The following is a 21549-nucleotide window of genomic DNA, read 5'->3' as shown; positions in this document are numbered from 1 at the left end:
ACAAATTCATAGCTTTTAGCAGCGCAAAAAGACAACAATAACTCAATAAAAATATTGACTTTTTTTTTTCTTGATGTCTTCACACCTCCTCTGTCCTCTCTTCACTTTGGAATACAGTATCTCTAAATCTTAGAAAAAAAAGAACCCTTTTGTGGGTCTGGTCACCCCATAAAATATATCAAACATAAATTGAAAGTGTGGTCTCAATATATAACACACGCAACAAGACATTGCAGGAAAGACGTCATTAAGTTTGGGTGAGAGCTTACATCCGGCAGAGGCAAAATGAAAGAGGGCAATCATCAAAAATGCGATGTTTTGGCACATCACATTGCTAAAATGCAAATAAAACAAAAACGTCCCCACATTTTCTTCAGTCTGTCAACCGGCAATGTCGTTCATGGGGGAGGGGGTTTAAAAACAAACAAACAAATAAACAAACTTTCGCACACGCCAAAGTCCAAAAACAAAAAAAACAAAAACGGTGGTGTTCCTGCCTGATGAACACCTCTTGTCGATTATTCGAAGCAGCAAAGCTCAAAGAGGGCCGAATGACACGACCGAAGTTGCCGTGAATTTCTGCAATTTCAAGCCAGCACCATAAAAAGTGAGCAGCCACTAAAACACGTCACTTGTGGTGGTTTGGAAAACAAAACAAAACAAAAAAACTCATTGGCCTCTGAAGAACATGTGCAAATATTGGATGTTACGACCACCCGAGCGCCGCCCCGTGTCACGTGACTGTGGCTGTGATGCAGATAAATAGAAATATTCAAGTACACACGCACACACAATTCTTGACAGTGTAAAGGAAAGCCACCGATGAGGGAACTTGTGTGTCTTGGCCTTTTTTGTTTTGTTCCTCGGAAAGGGACAGGCTCCTCGGATCGAGTTGGTCTTTGCTTAAATCGGAATGTTCGTTTTGATTGGAATGTCCAGTTTTGTGGGATTCTTGCTTGACATTGGGGGGTGATTGGGAAACCAGCCCTACAAAGTAAACCAAAGGCGTAAAAAAAAAGAAGAAAAAAGAAAAGAAAATCTAATCCAAACAAAAACCCAGCCAACCACCTCCAAATGACCACCGATTCAGTTTGCCGTCTCTCCTGGGAGCATGTTCTCAAAGTGCTTTGCCATTGAAATCGTAATGTGAGCCCGAGTGGGACTCGACGACATCTTGCATTCCTCCGAGCAACAAAAAACAAAAAAAAAAAAAAAAGAAAAATGAAAGGAAACTCATCCTCGCCTGATCTTGAGGTTCCTCATTCATCACCCACCTAAAATGGCAACAATTCCATTTTTAAATTCCACTCACTTAACTATGTTCTAGTCCAATTTGACTCCCACCATGTCACTCTGCTTTCCAATTTCCCCATTCCTTTTCATTCATCCATCCGATCTGTCTTCCCAGCATGTTTCCCGCACCCTGTTGCCTCCCTTCTGAAGAACGCAGCAGTCCCCCAAACCTCGGACTGAAGACCTAAACATCGTAACACCACGTGATGGCATGTGGTCACACACATATCACGAACAGAATAGCAATAAGTGTGAAGCTGAGGTTATCGGAGACTCCCTTCCTTCGCTCGCGCACACTCTTCTTATTCATAGTCCACGCCAAACTTTATTGCTGGCCAACAACAGAGCGAGATACACTGCAAATGAATGAAGGCAGTGACACAGCGTACATAGACGCCCCATTATGCCGATAGACAAAGTAAGGACGTAACCTCAGCCTGCTCCATCGTCTCGCAACATTGTAAGTGCCTCGCGCCTTAGAATGTTTACTGCCAATTTAGATACAGGATTCCATTCAGACTGCACAAACACACACAAACACGCACACACACACCGAATCCACTGACTGACCCAGATGCACAAGCAGCCTGACAAAGGAGCTTATTGATCTTGACTACTCAAAATATGTCAAATAATTATATTACGACTAATAATAATTACTAGGACTAATAATGACGATGATGATGATTCAAAAGATCCGGTCTTTCGCCCCCAGTTTTCTCAACGTTTCCTCTCCACGACTCGCCGATGGTCAGAAAATAATGTGAATACATATCAAAGTAGAGCGAGGAGGAAAAACAAAACAAAGAAATAACAACAAAAAAACAAAAAACTAAGCCCATACTTTGACCCCGCAACTTTGCAATTTTCTGCCACCAGCTCTGGTTACAGTATAACTTAATGGTCATTCTATACAATCAAAAGCAGAACGCAAATATGATTGGTTTCCCTTCTGTGTATCCAAGGCACCACGGAGCATCTTCGTGCCCCGAATCTGTCGCTTTTCGGCCCCCCCCCCAAAAGAAGAAAAAAATAAATCTAGATTTTGTGGGTGGGTGTTTCATGTCTTGAAGAACAGGAAAAAAAATCTACAAAAAACTAGCAAGCATTGTTCTTTTTCTTTTAAAGGGCTTGTGTTTTTAGCATTTTGTATTTTTGTTCTTTTTTTCTGCTTTTAAGAAAGGTTTTTTTTTTTCGTGATTCGTAATTTTTCGTTTCTTGTAAATCCTGTGCCACGAGGCCTCCGCGCCGCTTCACAAGTTGATGTCACGGACGTCTGTCGGGGTGGACGACTGGTCCAGCTCGTCCAGGCCTTTGCCGCTCGGGCCTCGCTGGTTTTGCTGCTGTTGCTGCTGCTTGCGACCCTCGCGCAGGCTGCTCTCCAACACGCGCTCAATCTGCTCCTGGCATTCTTTGAGAACATCCTGCAAGGTGACCAGAGAAATGAACACATTTATTTTGAGCTTACTTTACCCATTTTGTCCCAATGGACCTGTGTTCAAGTCTATCAGAATTTAAGTCATATTTCGCAGATAATTCATATATTCATTTTGAATATTTCTTCTTTTGAGAGTTTAAAAGCTGAAAAAAGTCCAGTAAAATTTTCATCCCCACTTGTCTTTTGTTTACATTCGAACAGTGGTTTTGTGGAGGGTGATTATTTCTTCAAGCAAGCGAGAAATGGCAGCACCTAATGGACTCAAAACATTATTTTCCCTTTCTACAAGGTGTAAGGAGCATGTCGGTAACTTCAAAAGTTTTGGCATCGGCTGCATTTTTGATATTTAGGCCTGTCAAGCGACTCTTTTAATTTTCGTAAAAATGCGCATTAGGTAGTCAAAAGGGGAAAAAAAGGATATTTACACTTGGTGTTATTTCACATTGTACCCTTGGACATGTACCTGAATCCCACTTTAATATTGTTCATATAAATGGAAATTACAGAGCCAAGTATTTTGCTGGGGGTGTTAACTGGTTTCGAATGCTTTCCAAAGTACTGTTCTAGTAGCTTAATATAAACCTAAAGAAAATGACCTACACATTCCAAAGAGTCGAGCTGGGTGAAAATGAGCTATTGTTCCAGTGTTGCCAAGGGAGAAAATTGGCCTGCACAACTATCCTTGCGAATAACAGGAATTTGGGGGGAGCCTTCGTGCCAGACGTTTTAAATGACCACCAACTTCCCAGCAGCAACTCCCACTTATAGCGAGGCTAATGGTCTGACACGACGCAGATCCCGAGGCTAGGTCAGCCCACCGGGGTTGTGCGCCCAAAAACTTTTCATGCTCCCACCCCGGCCCCCCACACACACACACCTGTGCCCGTCTTCCCTAACCACCCGTCCACCTATATCATCCGCCGCCGCTAAGCGCTGAGAAAACAGAGGCGGCCTTGACGACGACGTCTGAAAACACAGGTAGTACCGAAGCTATGTTAATTACATCCACCTCCTTCGGGAGCACAAAGGTGGTGCCTTTTTAACGAGAGCCAGTCCTCGCACCCGCCCGCCCGCGGGGGATCCGCGGGAGACCCTGCCGGCTCGCCTTTCACCATCAAAGGCGCTCGGGCAATGTGAGAACCCACCTGGGAGAGGAGCCTCTCAACAGCACTGAGCCCTCATATCCGTCTGGGATGGCCGGGCAAAAGTGAGGGGGAGCGACTAACCGTGGAGAGTTGAGTGTCCGATAGATTGTTAGCAGAAGAGCCTCACAGATGTTGTCTTGACACAGCCGCGGGAACATTTGTTTGCAATTGAGTACGCTAATGGAGAACACTGCTTTCTAGTGGTGTGAAGCAGTAACACCTCAACTTGTACCAATATCGGAATGATGGCTTCAAGTGTTGCAAAATCTGTAGCTCATTTAAACCTGAGGAGCCTGTGGTCTGGTCCCAAATGCCAGCGGGCCAGGATGAAACAACACCTAACTCAGGCCAGAGTTGAGTTCCCTTTAGGAGATGCGCACGGCTCACTGACGAAAGGTCACGGTGTCGAAGTTCAAACGGCAGCATAAATTACAGGCTGAAACACGCGTGAGACCGTTTCCGAATTGTAGTCCTCCCTCTTGAGGTCAGCGCGCCGCAGTTAAATCTTGCGGTGAGAATCCCGAAATATGGATTTGATTGGAGCGGGTCACATATGGAGGTAAAACGATCGTCCATCTTCCGAGACAACCGCTAACACGGTTGTGTGCACCCACCAATATGCGCCTCAGTGCTCATAAAAGCTCAATTCCCGTGAGAACATTAAGCAAAGCTCCTAACACATAAAGCAACCGCCTGTGTTTCACCACAAGAATGCACGCCTTCACTTCTAATAAGACGCTCTCACAGACTCTGTAGCGCTTCAGAGCAGAAACTCCAACCACTCGCCAAGTCTTCTAGATTTTATTTGAACACGTTTAATGACTTCAGCGTGTGACTACTGGAAACACTGGGAGTGTTTTCAGGGAAGCCCGAGTCGCTCGGTCATAGAAGACCAACAAGCCCATTTTCGAAGCCAAGTCTGAAGGTGGATGGGGTGTGAAGCTCTGTTGGATGAGTTCTTCTACCTCAAACATTCATCAGACTGCAACAATCTCTCTGTGTGACAATGTGCGCAGATTACCCGCGGGTGGCCTTTGTGACACCAGCGACAGGAGGGGGGGTAGTGCAGACAGACAAAACCAAAAGGAAGAAATGCGCAAAGCCGTGGAATGCGTTTCAAGTGCCGACTGTACCGCATGAGACTGGATGCGACACACTTACTGAGTCTGGAGAATCTTCCAGAAAGAGGCTGACAGTGGAAATCCCAACTATAGAAAATGCCTTCGTTCTTTTCTCGGTGGCTCAAAAGAGCTCGTGCACAGAAATAAACGCGTTTGACTTGCTGTGGTTGTAGGCTGTTCTGACGATCATAGAAGAGCAGCTTTAGGTTTCACTGTCAGAAAAACACTTGAAAAATGGAGTGGAAAGGGAAATATTGCTTTGGTGTCTGCTGCAGACGGGTTGTTGGGTAATCCTCGTCATATTTTTATAGGTTGAAATGCACGTAAATAGGTGTCTATGTAAATTTGGTCACCATGACACATTGCATTATTCGGATGCGGCATCCGCTACGGCCTGATTGTTTGTTTTTAATATTTTTTAATGCAACCCCAATAGTGACTATACTTTTGCTCATTTTAATCAGAAATTACATTCATAATATTAAAATTCAGTGAAAGTAATATATATTTAATGAATGACATTGGGACACTGAACTTCTTACTTCTTTAACCTTCTTAAAGCATGCTTGTCTTCATACGTCACTATTAGCTATCCATCACAGGGAGAACGGTTTGGGAACACCGGGTGTGGAAGTGTGCACCCATCCAGTAACACACATTTTTCCAGCAGCCCAAAGTGGTGAGTGGGACTGGTCTCATTTCCATTGGAAAACCGCAGCTTGCGGATACTGCAGATGTCAGAAAGGTGCCAGTCGTAGGGTGGACCGTGCCACAACGAAGTTGGCAAAATGTCACCCTTGATTTTGCTCTTAACCGAACGTTACCTCTTACTGGCCAAATATGAATGCAGAAAGTTTGCACATTTGGCCAAGGTTCCTCTCTAGTGATTGGGGTCGGAATTGGTGAAGGTGACCCTTCAGCGTGGCAATGTCTCCAATTTAGTGAACAGCCTCTTTTAGACATTGACTACGTGTTCACGACGATCAGAATAATTTCAAAACAGACGCAAGAAATTAGCGTCAGTTTCTTCAAGGCATGTCTCACTAGCGGTGGTCTGACCAAAGTTGTGGAGTAATTTTACAAACCAAAACAGAGCCAATATGTGGAGTTTTGGCTGGCTTCTAAGCAGTTTATACTTAAGTCCCTCATATATGTTGAGTTAGGAATGGTGCCCTCTGCTCGGCCTCCAGCCTACGCTGCAAAGCACGGCTTGTCTGGATTCAGGAATGTGGGGAGTTGATCACAAAGCCACAGAGCGACTTAATTCCCTCCAGTCCTAAAGCGTGCAGTCTAAACACACTGAGGTCCTGTGCTGCTCAGGCTAACTATTTGTTTTTCCTCAGCGGCTGAGCGGGACTTCACCCAGAACACACCAGAGGGAGCCACACTTTCCAGCCAGAATCTTTACAGAACCAAAAAAAAAAAAATGTGGGCGTCAATGCCCACCTCGCACCCCGTCAGTCCATCCACGCCATTAGGTGAGATTTTGACAAAGCAGCAGTCGAGTGACAGCTATCTTCCGACCGTGTCGTAGACACACAGAATGTCACAATCCACCACTATTTTGAACACACTTAATTAACACGCCTCATGTTTGCGGTTCACAATTTGAAGTGGTTCATTTCTCAATGCCTACGTTCATTAAAAAAATAATTTAACTGCATTACTGAGGTGAAGGCTGAGGTTGAGACTGCATGATGAATGCCAGGTATATCTAAAGGTCTTGCTGTTGTTTGGACTCGTCTTACCCACCACAGCGACATTCTGACGATTGTTTATACGAGGCCCAACTCAGATGAAAACCTGCCACTTGCTAACTTGTCTGGTTTCTCACAAACATTCCAGAAACAAAAGCGCTGTTAATTCGTGTAAATGTCATCTTTCATGGATAAATTCCAAGCAAAATTTCCAGAAGAAAAAAAATACAAAGAAACGATTCAATCCACATTCTCTGCACATATAAATTCTTACAAAAAAAAGGGGTTTTAACAATTATATGCAGAAAAGTTTAAAAAATGATACTCAAGTAATTATTCATTACCACCACACACTTGGAGAAGCTGTGCTCTAGTGGCAAAGGTCTGTTCATCCATCTTTTTCCAGACACAGGTATACAAAGATACATTTTGTGAATGAACATCAACTCACCACTTCCGTGTTTGTGATTTTGGCCAGCAGGTCTGTAAGACTGTCGCCCCACTGGGACTGGTTCACCGAGTCCAACTGTAAGCCGCAGATGGCTGCTCCAACACTTCCCGTGGCAATCATGGATGGAGGGTACATGGCGAATCGGAAATCTGTTCAAGAGGAAGAAAATCTTCTTGAGAAAACGTGTAAGCAGAACTCTTATTTTATTTACGGTAGAATGCAAATAGAAGTACAAACCCGAACACAACTGACTTCAAAGTTTAAATTAAATCAGTTATCGCAGAGGAGGGATCACAAACAATAATAATATTCCAAAATAATGCAGGCATCTTTAGAGATGAACTTTGAATAATATTAGAGCGCTAAAACTTCTACTTATGTTATTATTTGACTAATATTTGAGCAAAATAATAGGATAATAAATATGCTAGAGTACTTAAAAGACAAGAGGACATGATACATTTTCAAATGATTATGTTTTAAAATAGCCATTGGATAATTTGTGATTTGAATGACTATGCTCCATTAAATAGTACAGGCATGAAAAACAATACTGTATGGTTTGGTAATCTGGCAGTCAGTTGAGAAATAATCCTTCTATTGCGCGCCGTCTGAACGCCGCTTTCGCTAATGACCAGCAGCCTGGGTAATGAGGGTTCACTTGGCTTGTAAAGGAGCTGAAAAGCAGCCTCCCCCCACTCACCTCCCAAGCCTCCCTCCCCGTTGCCGGGCCGGCCCCCTTTCTTCCATCTCCTGAGTAAATCGTGTGCTCCCTGAAAAAGCCCCATAGCGTTTGGAAAGGGGGGAATAAAGAGGCTCAGTGCCTCTGCCAATGCTCACTGCTGTAGGTCCTTTTTCCACGTGTGGTCACAGGCGTGCGTCTCAAAGACCAATAACCTTGTTAGCTCCCCTCACTGTCATTCATAATGCAAATGAGACAGCTTGTGAACGGGCCAGAATCCTGAAAAGGCAAGGCAACTGGCATACAGGCGTGGGGGGGGGGGGAGTTGCATGAGAGAGAGAGAGACAGACAGACAGAGAGAGAGAGAGAGAGAGAGAGAGAGAGAGAGAGAGAGAGAAACACAATCACGGTCTCTCACTCTGCTATTCTCTCTGTACGGCTCAACTTCTACCTTTCCTTTCAGAAAGCTCACAGCCATGCCGGGGTTGAGGGTGTGTGTGTGTGTGAGGGGGGGGGGGTGTCGCTGAATGACACGCATGCCTCGGGCTTTGTCGCGACAACAGGCGGCGGTTTGCGTCGCCGGCCCTCCTATCTTTTAGCATATTAATAGAGTGGCGAGCCGGCCAGGGGGGAGGCAGAAGAGTGTGACTCCATTGTCCGGAGTCATCACCTCATTTCACCCAATTGAGAGACACGGCATCCATCCCCCGTGCACTGAGGGCAATTCAGCCAGACGGGACGGACAAAGAGCGTGGCCGGACAGCGAGGCCGCGGGGGGTCAACAGCAAGAGGAAGATGAAGAAGGAGGGATGGACATCATGACCAGGGGGAGAAAAGACGGGAAGGCGGTGGGCGTGGTGGGAGAGCATTGGGGGGGTTGACGTCTCTGCCGCGCATGGCTCTCAAGTCTGCGTCAAGTCTGCGTCGGGAAGAAAAGACTTGCCCCCCGATGACCCTTACCTCCTATCCTCCCCCCACAAGTATGCCTCTGTTCCTGGGCCACCTATGGGCAGCGGGATGGCGGTGTGTGTGTGTTTGGGGGTGGGGGGCTTAGGGGTAGCCTGACCATTAACATATTGCCATATTCAATTGCAAAGCAAACGGCATGCGAGGGCTCTGAAGGAGATTTTTCTTCCTTCCAGCTGGAATCAAAGAGGTGGGCCCTTTGATAGCCGTAAAGGCGGCCCCCTCGCTGGCTTTTTAACATGCAGAGCCAGGCGCTTTCTCATCGTGTGGGCTCGGTGTTGACAAATAAATGAACTTATTATACACCCCTGTGTTGGCCGCTGGTCCTCTGCCAAGGGGCCGATTTATTAAAGGCTACCTCGAGCCAAGAGGAAAGAACACACAAAGACCTTCGGCATTACATCACTGCTATAATAATACCACTTTCTCCGGTGGGGGTAAAGGGAGAAAGACGTACATGAATTTACTGTATGTGTGAAGCGTGGATAATATACGCGCCCCCGTGGCACAAAGGCCGGCGACAGAGATGTCGTTTTGTGCGTGCAGCCGCAAACAAGGCCGCGCGCGTGCGGCCGAGGTGATGGCCCGCCGGCCGCGGCACGCGAGGCGAAGAATGCTCGTGTTTTAGCAGAAGCTCATTGACATTCCCCTCAAGGATAAACAGTGTACGTAGCCGAGTGGCGACGCACGCCTGCGATGGAAAGCTCGGTGTCAGCGGTGGTTGCCGAGTTTGGCCCGAAACGCCACTAGGCGCCTTCAATGGCCCTTTCTCTCGCTGTGTGAAAAAAAACCATCCTCGCTGACTTCTGGTCGCCTATTATGCACGCTCCTTGCGGGTGGCTGCGATGTGTGCACGTTTAATTTCTAAATTAATTTACATTGGGGAGTTGAACAGCAGCCATACAAACTGGCAGAAAATCCCAAAGTCTCATTTCCAACTTCCTCCTGTTTTTCCAAGGCAATAAATCAACCTCCTGTATTGTAGAGATGTATTGCTTATGTTTGCTTACGTGTTTGGTAAGGTGAAAATTAAACATTATTTTAGGATTGAAAGTCACTACTACCGACGTCAAATCACCTCTAGAGTATCTTCCTTGGTTTTTAAAGTTTGTGTACGGAGGCTAACATTACAGAGTCTATGAAACTGACTGAAATATATGTAATAGACACATATTTAAAGTAGAATTATTCTTATTTAATAATTTATTTACGGAGTGATTGGTTTGGACTCTTTGTGATCTGGCAACCCTGAGGTGCAGCGCGCCATTGGCCTATTATCTCCATGCGTGAGGTTAAAAAGGTTAATATTAATTTCTCTGACGCACCGGAACCAGGTGCTTCGCGGACTGCTACTGGTCTGCAGACCGGTGGTTAGGGACCACTGCTGTAATTTAGTTAGCTTCATGCTGTCAGCTGCCAAGATGCACTAACCACTCCCGTTTTGACTCGTCTCCCAACATACTAGTCTGTATACTTAAAAAAAACCCTGCAAACATATTTTGCATGAAGGTCATTTATATTAAGTGATGTTTTTCCCTTAATCATTGTTGACTTGGAGATGTGAAATTTTATGATGAACTGGCACTTTTTTCAATTGGCAGCGATTATGGCAGCGAAACACGCACCATCAATTTTAGCGCTTTCATTTCAAATGAATTAGGGGAATCCTGGGGGGGAAAATGCGTTTATCAAAAACAGGAATGTGTCAGCATCCAGAGATAAATTCTCTCTGCACTTCTGATGTGAGTCAGACTGCCGTCCGATAGCCTGTGGAACTCAGGACATACCATTGTGTGATTCACAATTTTGGGTGCAGGCTACTTCCCGCTTCACTCGCTGCCAAAGTGGCGCCACCGGACATGATGCCACATACCAGGGATGTGAGGGTAATTTGTTGGAGGTGGTGGCTAATTTGTTCAGCCTTTGAAGCAACTAGTGCCAAGGGATACGATACCATAACAAACTCCAGTAAAAATGGTTTCATTGACCACATCTAACATGAATCATTCATTACGGGACCAACGCGATGAAAGTCTCCTTGCCGACGCCATTCTGGTGCAGTGAGATGGGCATGAATCACTGAAAAATATTCGCACTGCTGCATAGAAATGGGATGGGCACATTTGTCCACAGTTTCACCATCTTTTGAAACTAAAATGTATTCCTTTTTGAAATGGCAACTGCTGAAAAGACACCAAATGATTTGGTTTTCTATTGATTCCTGAGCACACACTGGAGAAAGACGTCCAGTTTACTTTCTGATTCATCATTTGCATGAATTAGATCATTTATCTATTGATGAATATCTACTTTTTTCAACAATTTCTCTTAAAGGACATCCAGATCAATGAGTGTGACCAGCTGCTGAAATGGACTTTATACAAGAGGGTGAAAGGAAAAGGGTGTCTTCTATCTAGTGAATCATTAGTTTTCCTCTGTAGAACTAACAAGTTAATGATCAAGTTACTTGACAGTTCAAAGCCACTTCCGAGCACTCCTTTCCATTGAAGAGAAAGGAAAAAAAAAATACCATTCATAACTTGCAGTGTTTCTCCTGTGCAACTAGAGGTGCTTGCGAGCTCTCATGAAAAAAAATCATAGATTGGATTGGATAACTTTATTCATCCCCTATTCGGGAAATACTCTAATGAATTCACAGTTTTTGCTGCATGAATGATTCAAGGGGAAAAAAAAACTTTCATTTTGACTTCATCTTCATTGCCAATTTTTCTTCAAATCAAACTTTGGTGCTAAATTCAAACTCATCAATGGTTAATCATGCAGAGCCTATTGAGTATTTAAAATGGGTGAACTAGGTGATTTTAAAATTGTGGTTTTTGAATTCTTAGTTTCAATGTAAAATCAATGAATAATCGTTTATTTGGTTTTCTATCAGGATCAAAGGCAGCCAATCAGTAAATGTATTAAAGCTGGTGCAACATTAAGACGGTTATTGATAGGTTTTCTTTGTTCAAAGTTACAGTTTAGAGCAAGGGTGTCAGACTCGGGTTGGTTCGCGGGCCGCTTTAACGTCAACTTGATTTCACGTGGGCTGGACCATTTTAGAGATAATATTTAGATTTTTTTTTTTAATAAATGGATTAAAATCCCTGAATATTCAGTTTTTTATAGATCTAAAACAATGTTTATTTTATCTTTTTTAAATATATTTTTAGATTTTACAAAATGATTTTTGAATTAAAAACAGAAAAAAATGATTAAAAAATTAAAATTATTGATTTCAAAGGGGGAAATCAGGGAATTTAATATACATCTATTCTCTTCATTTTAATTTGATCCTAAAACAGAAAGTCGGCACTCATGATTTACTTTCCCAGGCCACACAAAATGATGCGGCAGGCCATATTTGGCCCCCGGGCTGCCACTTTCACACATGTGGTTTAGAGTAAAAAGTTCATTTTGGAGTAGATTTGGTTGATCCACCAACGTCAAAGGTATCCAACGAATTAATTGCCGACATTCAGGTGTTGTTTTTAAAACACACGCATACCATTACAGAAAAGCCCACTGGAGTGGGCATCAATTACAAAGACGATGAACCATAATCCTGGCAAATATAGGCCGAAAAGGAAGGCCAATAACCGTAGCAGACAGTTCGGGGTGCATCTGTCTGCCCCGCGCACCCCATCTATTCTCCCACTCTAGCCCAATTGAATAAGAATAGACGAGGAAGCTCGGAGTGTTCGCTGTGAGAGTGTAGGAATGGAGGCTGATAATCTCCCTTAATGAGCTTGTTTCTGGCCTATTATCCGGCGGGCTGCCCGAGGCAAAGACCGCCGTTTCCTATCAAGTGGCCCCGCGGCGCCGACCGACGCAAGGGCCCGGTCCTTTGTCTCCCTTCTCGTGGTCTTCAGCCCAGCCCCTCCATCCATTTGCATAGTCCTGAATGGACCAGCCAGTGTTATTAATTAATACAGAGCCAGCCCACGCCACCTGACAAAAACCCACAGAGTGGCCTGAACGGAACTGTTTCATCAAAAGCGAGGAGCTATTAGGAAGGAGGCCTTAGACTCCGCTCTCTTCTTGTTCTCCTGAAAACACGGCACGGCGCGGCGCGGCGGTTTTCAGCGCGTTTTGTCTTTCACGGCGGTTTTCAGCGCGTTTTCTCTTTCACTGGATGGGAGGCCACAAGTGAGCCGTTGTCAACTGTCTTGCAAATGAAAATCCTCCTGAGAGCCCAGACCACCTCCTTCAGATGCCTCCGGGAAGATTCTCACCAGATAACGCAAGATTTACGTGTGGGAAAGCTGGGCAAAAAGGGGGTTCGGATTCCCAGATATCTTCAGATGCGTCAAGTGTTGACTCACTGGCGCTTCCGCCATTTGCCCTCGCCGTTTGGTGTTTGCCCAGTGCGTACATAAATAAACGCTCTGTCGCTAATCCTCTGCTATCTGTGAAAAGTCACTCTCGAAAGACGCTATGTCAGGAGGACTCGGCTCGTAAATTCACTTCCACTCCCTCACTGAAGCCATTACGGACAAAGTGCACGCTGAGGCTTTCACAATGTCGCTTTGACAATGTGTACAATCAATGACATGCCTGCCGCCGTCATTACACAAGAATCCATAGGGGCAACAAGAAGTCAGATATTTTTCTTTTCTTTTCGCATTAACCCTGCTCACCTTGCTTTCAAATAAACTATATTTGTTCTTTTCTGTTCCTAAAACGATGCGTCACTTCTGAGTTATTCCAGTAAAAGGGGCTATTCACCAAGGAGGCAGGAGAGCTTATTTGATTTAGAATACTACAAAAAGAAGCCATCGCTGCCGGCTGGTAGTGCAAATCACCAAACATGATACTTTCTGAGTCCATTCAATGGCCTTGGATTGAATCAATGCAATATTACGTACAAAAATCTAACAAAATTAGTTCATATGACCTAAAAGGCTAACAACTACAAAGTAGTTTTGTTGTTTCTGACAATTTGCGTGCAGAAACGCTCCTCTCTTTTAAGTGAAAACCATTCTTTTTGTAAAACGGCATGTCTAAAAGTTGACATTTGATAAGTTGTGTTTTGATAGATTGATTTTTCGATGTACGGCGATTAAACGTTACACCCTTACAGGCAGACAACTTTCTGAACAAATCATGTTAATTAAAAGGCATAATGTACTTTTGGAGACATTTAGTCAGGAGAACATGGCATCTTAAAGAGGCTCCGCGTAACAGTGACCCACCTGTGGCACAAAGAGCGATGAACGTCTGGACATGTTTGCGTATAAGAGTCAGTTTATCCTCGGGCAGTGGCAGCCTCCTCACTATGTGCTCGATAAAGTCATTTGGCGTCACCGCTGCCAGGTTCCACTTCAACTTGCCCAACACCACCAGTTCCCATTCCTGAAGGCGAGAACACACACAAGTTGTGAGATGGATGAACGAACGGATGCTCCCACCTCATATTTTTGTGTTTATCATATCAAAAAGAATTGACCCCCAATGTGCAGCCCAGGCTCAGTTGTGGTAGTTCCTCCACCAGATCCACACAATGTTGCAATGTTTTTTTCCCAATATCCATTTTTTACTTTATTGCAGAGTAGCGTTTGAATTGCTAAAGCCTTTTGTACCATCACAACTTCCTTTTTTTGTTGAATTAACCCCTAATTGCCATTCCAATGTCCTTCTGTGGAAGCTTTGTCAATTCTGCCCAGCAACACGAAGCCATGTGCACATGATTTGACAACGAACAAAGCAATTGCTGCATTTCCATAAATGTATAAAAAGTTTGAATGACTTCATATTTATGTTTCCTTTACTTTGTAGATTTAAGCTGCCTTCAATTTAGACAAAAAAGTGAAACTGCAGTAGTCATGGTGAGCACCCATCACAAAGACCACCAACTCTTTTCATGGAAAAAGTTTTCTGGTGCAGACAATAATTCTTTGCAATTTTTTTCCCCTTTTTATTTCTTTTACCCAAACGCAGAGCAACACGAGCAATGTCACCAGCTCAGGTGACCTCACAAGTTGCGTCCCCCCTCCCCGCTTGTCTGTCTGGCATCTGGGACTTTCCTAAAGAGGCCCAGCAGAGGTTCCGCTGTGTGTGAGCGGAAGGAAAGACGACGCTGTGCATTTGGGGGGGGAATCTGCCATTTTATATGTAATCAAATGTTAAAAATAAGAACTCTTCAATAGATTTCCTCCCACATCAACCCGAACAGTCATTTTGTAAATCTCTGCAAATTCACCACTGTTAAATGCTAAACAGGCCTTCGATTCATATGTGTAAATAAATGCATTGTGATCATCATGCATTGCATTGATAGACCGCGACACAATGTGAGTGTTCTCCCCTCTTTGGGTGTATTGTGACATTTACTTCCGAGAGCAGGAGGTGATTAACTGCAGAGTTGCTGACTAATTTAGGGAAACTTTTAATGGTTTGGTTCCGGACTACTGCCTTGTGACTGCGGCCACGGACGCAGGCCATTCTCTCCCTCGGATACCGCGTGCTTCCGCTTGTGAGATAATCCAATATGGCTGCCGCCGACCTTGGAAATAGCTTCCCCTCCCCACAGACCTTTTTAGACATGTAATGTTCTACTTTTAACATGCAAAGAACAGATCTGGACTTTTGAAATGGTTATGCTGTTTGAACAACAATATTATTTCTATGCATTTCACTCTCTCACTATCAATGATGTGAAAATCTAATACGTCGAATCTAAACTCAGAGTACCAATGACGACATTTTCTGCAAACTTTGTATATTCAGGGTGACAGCTGGGATTGGCTCCAGCACCCCCTGACCCTAATGAGGATAAAGCACTTCAACCAAGTTCACTAATGTTTTCACATTTTTAAATGGACTTTCTAATTAAAAACGAGTATAAAATACTTAAACTGCTGTATTATTACACAAGATGTCAACTTAAGACCATTAATTTTTTTGAAAAAACATGGCAGTTTTTAGTGATTGCATGAGTACAACAAGCTGTTTTGTTTTGATACAACTTTAACTGGAATTAACTGGAATCAAATGTATACTTGACCAAAAAGCTTGCTTTCTCTCTATTTTGGAAAAAAAACAGAAGTAACCCTTTCACAATCTACTGATACCTACAAAAAAACGAATTAGATACAAAATATTTCTTGAAAGTATTATCTTTCATTTGGTAGGCTCTATAGCCATAAAAAAACAATATTCTGTGGTCCTTGAAAGATCAGTCAAAGCAATTGAGATCGTCACCCTTAACCCTGAACGCGTTACTAGCCAATCCCACACGTGCGGATGCACTTGGTGTATCTGCAGAAAAACAAAAGCAGCTTGCAACATAACCTATCTGAACGCTGAGTGGCCTCCGCTTCCTTCTGCTACTGCCTTCCTCTGGTCACACCTTCTAACATTGCGGTTCAATTTACAAGAAATTGTTACCAAAGATGAGGCCTACAAAAAAAAAAAAGAAGAAGCGATCACATGCACCGAGCAGCTGATCTCTGTTTCCTGTATCTTTATGACAGCCAAAAAAAGAGGCGCCTTATACAGAAACACTGCGAGAAGAAAAAAACAGCAGAGAACCTCAAAAGTTCAAAGTTAGATTGAAAACCTCTCTTTCTCATGCTGACCGTCACCCACGCGTTAATGGACAGCCAGCCCATTTGGCCTCGTGAGCTTGACCCTTGACAGATGTGAGAAACGGGCCTCAACTGTTTGCTTCCCCCAGTCGGTGCATTTGGACTGGGAGAAGCTCGCTGACGGAAGCCCTCCCAGTCCAAATGGATTGGACGTCCGGCTCTGCCAATGGAAGTGAATGAGTTCATCGTCGCGCGGTGCGGAAACAGTCGATCCGTCCGTAACGCGGCCACGCGGGTGTGCTTATTTTGGGACGGAGGTCTGAACTGTAAAAGGCAAACTTGGATTTCTACGTCTCCCACTCTGACAGGAACCCAGTCAGAAGTTTGGCTGCCTTTCAAGATGACCTCGTTGCTCTGCGCGTGCAAATATCTGCCGCTAGATGGCAATGGAGACCATTCCACAAGACTTTAAAGCCCAGCCGGAGGGGTCTGGTACAGTAAGAGCCCCCCTGTGGAACAATTCTCTCATGTGTGTGGCTTTTGCCTTTCATCAACGCACGCCGGACAGCCTGGAGAAACATTTGAAGGAAAACATGCATATGTGATGTTTTTAATTGTTGCTTACCAGAAGTTCTTGCGGTCGGATGGAGTTATCGGTGTAAATGCAAAGCTTCTCCGCGGTCAACGGACGAGTCTCTTTCAATTTGGATGCAAGAAACATGCAAACTGCTCCCAGCAGCTGCAGGTTACACTTTTTGGTGGGGACCACCGCTAAAAAGCGGTCCAAGTAGTTCATAGCCAAGGGAAAAACTTCTTCCTCGCACTTCTGCTCTTCGCAAACCTATAAACAGAGACAGAGAGACGGAGCACACATTGCAACAGCGTTCAGACTTTTATTGACCAGCAGTTGAAAAGCATCCAGCAAACTCCATAAGACATTTTTTTTTGTTAAAAAGGCACTCATGAATGCGATGACACTTCAAAGTTGGGGTCGAGCCAAGAATCGGCGATCGGTTGCGACATCGGCCATTTTAATGGAAATGATGATCGCACAAAAGCGTGAAATAAGTGTGAAAAGCGACTTCAAAGTGTGAGATGGCCGCAGTTGTTTCACTAAGAAATGAAATTGAGGTTTAAAAAAAGGGGTCTTTCCTCTTGAACAGTCCGCTCGGAGCGCAGCACGCGGAAACGCTTTTTCTTCAGTCGTCATGTTTTTCAAAAATCGTTAAAAAATAGAAATAAATTCTGCCCGTCCATTTCTTTTGGACCATAATAAACTACAACGCCTTACGCGTCATACCCGACTCTTTCTAGCCAAATTTATGAACTCGAAATAGGAATAAAACGTCAAAATATAAAGCGAGTCGCTGCAGGCTGCTATCGCGTGCGTCACCAGCCAGCCGACGTAGTCACTTCAAAAATTAATTAAAAATATTCCTCTGGTCGGAACCTCACCGAAATGACATGAAAATAAAGCAGAGACCCTCGGGAACGTTTGCAATTCAACGTCAGTGAGAAATGAGCGACTTTAGGTCGACTTTGGAACCTAATTCCACCGCGAGGCTTTGCGACGAGGACGATAGCAAAAGCGCAAAGAAGGCCCTCGCCCTTCCTCCCTTTCCAACAGATATCCTCAACATTTGCAGCGTCCAAACACACGATTTCCACATTTTTGTGACAAAATACTTCGCCCTACGCCACAGTCGATGCTTTTCACGAGCTGTTACTCGCTTTAAGACATGGTAAAGTCCTCTTTAAAAGCACAAGCGCTCCCGGAAAAAAACAACATGGCGAACAGAGGAGCGCGGTGCTCGGCGAGTGCATACGTGTGCATGGAAACACTCGGATCAGTTTGAACCATATCGTTGGAAATATTAGAAAGAAGGCTTAAAAGGTGGTCGCAAGACGCGCTCGGACGCTCCACGTTTCACGTCGTCGCGTTCGCAAGGCGAGGCGAAAACGGCGGAAAACGAGCGACGGCAGCCGGACGTCGCAAACCGGAGCAAACAACCGACATTTACCTCTCCCCCCTCAAAAAACATCAACAAAAGCAGCCTTAAAAGGAGATCTCTAGTCCGAGCAGGTCGCAACTCGGCGAGTATTTTAAGAAAAAGCCAGCTTTCTTCGTACCTCCAACATCCAAGTGGCCACCATCCTCCTCATAAAGGGCTGAATGTCCCTCTGCACGCCTTTAAAATAGGAATATTGAGGTAGAAACCTCTCCTCTATGGTCAACAAGCTCTGGAGGACTCGGTCATCACAAAGGAGGTTGGGATCGGGACGAGCCCGTATGTTGTTGTCCATTTCCAGGCAGAGCAGCTCCATGGCGTTTTTTTTTTGGGGGGGGGGCGTTTAAAATCACACAGAAAGGCAAGCAAAAAAGACGGCGACACAGAAGGGAAAGTGTCGAGGAGGCATGAAAAGCAGGCGAGACTGGAAGTGCACAGGCTCCGTCAGCTCAGCGTCGCTCGTCCTGCTGTTGGAGCAACTTTTTCCTGTGTGTGTGTGTTCCCTCAGTGCGCCTCCGCTCAGGCGCATTTCAAGGCGTGCGCGAACTGACGCAATTCGCTTCATTAGCTCCGTCGCGCGTGCACGAGCGCTCGCTCGCTCCCTTTCTTTCTTCTCGGCCGTGCGTGCTCACATGGCCTGTTTATGTACTATTAAGCCCCCCGAGAAAATTTGCCATCATTCCAGCTCCACATTAAAAATAAACCCTCTTCTATCTCCAATTTATTGACCACTTTTCAACCTCTTCAAAAACATCACACTTTCTTAGCCAACTTTAAAATGCCCCCAATATTAATTTCCACCGTGTGTTATTGACTTTTTACCAATGAACAAAGATTGGCTGCCACGTGCTTTTTTACTTTCCAGAGCAACTCTGGAGAACTTTTTTCCTTTAAGTCAAGCAAGCAGGTGGACAGGAAGCGCAGAATTGCGTTTATGATTAAAAAATACAGCCTAAAGAGACTAAAGAGAATCTGCATGGGTAAATATGTTAATCCCCCCAGCCGTGCCCCCTTTTCTTCTCGGGTGGCTTCAAAGCTCGGACTTGTGAATGAAGGCCGCGCGGTGCATTAGGGGGAGGAAGAAAACGTCCGCCCCCCCCCCCTGATCCCCCCCCCCCCCCCCCCCAATCTCCCCTATAGGTTGCATACAGCTCGGATTGGGAGAAAAACCAGGGGAAGTGTCTCTTTAAAGTTTTGTCCCCCCCTCCTTCTAGTTCCTCCTCCCTCCTTGTGTATCTATTTGCATATAGCCAATAGTTCTTCAGAGCTCGAGCCAGGCAGGGCGATTGTTACTGGGCAGACTTCCTTTCAGCACCCCCTTCTTCCCCCCTCCGGGGTGGAGACACATCAATGAGTGAAGCGGTCAAATATGTCATTGTGCCATTGCGTCCAATAACCGATTGTAAATATGAAAAAAGCCAAGTTTGCATGCGGGATTTCGTTGATATAAGGCGCAGGCCAGAGGAAAGGTTGTACCCGGAAGCAGGTGTGCTCCAAACTGCCCGAGAACTTCCCTCACCTGCGCAAATCACACCTGTGGCTGTTTGAAAAAAAAAACGATAATCATCTCCACGCATGCAAATTGCCCACCGATAATTATCTCCACGCATACAAATGAGTAGCGATCTGCTCATTCTAACCATTAAAACAACAACAACTCAACTCATCAGCTGCCATTGACGCTAATAGGCGTCCAGTCCATTCCAAGTGACAAACTAATTTCAATTCACAGTAAAGGGACGAAAAGAGCCTCGGTTGGACGTATATCATTGTCAGTGACATTGAAAGTTTGAAATCTATTGTTATATGCGTTTGTATGAGTTTCTTGCCAAGGACCACGTGGTGGAAACACACACATGCCAGGGCGCATTTTTTTGCTTCTATTGTGCAGCTCAATGGCGGAACATCACAAGCGGAAGCGTTCACTCAACATATCAGAATAAAGCTGCCATACATATTTGCCTAGACATGCCGAGCTTACTTCATGACATTATAGGCGCATTTTACTGGAGGGCAAATAATAAAGAAATAAAAAAAAGATCGAACTTCATTTTTCCGGGATGGGAAACGCGAGTTCTTTGAAGTTCTGCTCGATTAATTCAGTCAAGTACAGAAATAAAGTCCCGACGCGATGAAACAAAGTCCCGACGCGATGAAACAAAGTTGTTAATGATGTTGTTTTTAATGAATGAAAACGAGCGTGTTTTTCGAGTGAATGAAGTCTTTTTTTTTACACGCGCATTTTATTTCACTTCTATCCCCGCGGTCCTTCTTTGCATGTTTTTTTTTTGCCCGATGTGAAATGTATGACCATCAAAAAGGATGAAAAATTGGCACTAAATGAGACGACAGTCTTTTGGGGAATTCCCAAGTGATAACGATGGTTCTAATTTGAGTTTATCATAAAGGGGGCGCACATGAATGAATCAATGACTGTAAGATTTGATCAATTCTAACAAGTTCTAAAACTGAAAGAAAAAGGGGAAAGAGAAACAAGCAATGTGTCCAAATCATTCTTCTTATCTTTTGTCCGTTTTGTTGTAAGGAGGTGCTTCCCAAACTGTAGCCAAACTCGTTTGCATAGATAACATCAGTTGAGGTATGTGAAAAGAAAAGAAAAGTCTGCAGACAACATACCTGCTGCCTCCATGCAAGCAGGCATGAGTTTTTTTTAAATCTAATTTTAAAATCTGCTAAATCAATAGGGTATTCACATGAACTTCCACCTAAAGAAAATGCAACATTTAATGAAGAAAATATTAATTCTAAATCCTAAAGGGAATTTCTGAAAGCTTCCTGTTAAATATTGAATTTTATTACTAGATATTGAAAAGCTGCATGTTTTCAAATGTTCTGTTAATTTTAAAATCACTCATTTAAATGTAGTTGTCGGTAGATTAAATGTATTTTTTGGTTTTAATATCTACACAAGATATTAAAACAAAATCTGCATTTTTTTCCTCATCAAGGCATCTTCTTAAGCTGTGAATAATCACTATGTTCCATTGTGAGTCCACATTTAATCACAATTACTTTGTGACCAAATTTGAGCAATAATATGAAACTTTAGAATCTCAAAATTCAAATGTGCCTATATCTTAAATTTCAAGATGATTCATTTGTCTGATATCCATTTGTTGTGTGTTCTACAAACATATTAAATGTCTTTGTCACACATCAAAATATAAAGAGCTCAGAATGGGAAGGAAAAAATA

General features: G+C 44.1%; 1 protein-coding gene across 2 annotated transcripts in view; it reads right to left on the bottom strand.

Moving 5' to 3' along the window:
• Window positions 1–21549, bottom strand: part of ccnd2a (cyclin D2, a) — a 112858-nt gene that overhangs the window by 835 nt on the left and 90474 nt on the right. Inside the window, exons 1-5 of one of the 2 annotated variants that reach the window (XM_077596135.1) lie at window positions 18456–18963; window positions 16951–17166; window positions 13992–14151; window positions 7146–7294; window positions 1–2717 (exon numbers count right to left, since the gene is read on the bottom strand). The exon at window positions 1–2717 is cut by the window's left edge and continues 835 nt beyond it. In XM_077596135.1, the coding sequence (XP_077452261.1) occupies window positions 2547–2717; window positions 7146–7294; window positions 13992–14151; window positions 16951–17166; window positions 18456–18650 (891 nt within the window). In that variant the 5' untranslated portion in view covers window positions 18651–18963 and the 3' untranslated portion in view covers window positions 1–2546. Of the gene's footprint in view, window positions 2718–7145; window positions 7295–13991; window positions 14152–16950; window positions 17167–18455; window positions 18964–21549 lie in introns of those variants that run through there. The other variant, XM_077596136.1, reaches the window with a different exon arrangement.

The sequence above is a fragment of the Stigmatopora argus genome, chromosome 3 (genome assembly GCF_051989625.1).
Source record: "Stigmatopora argus isolate UIUO_Sarg chromosome 3, RoL_Sarg_1.0, whole genome shotgun sequence".
Lineage (NCBI taxonomy): Eukaryota > Metazoa > Chordata > Actinopteri > Syngnathiformes > Syngnathidae > Stigmatopora > Stigmatopora argus.
This window is presented reverse-complemented; position numbering and strand designations above follow the sequence as displayed.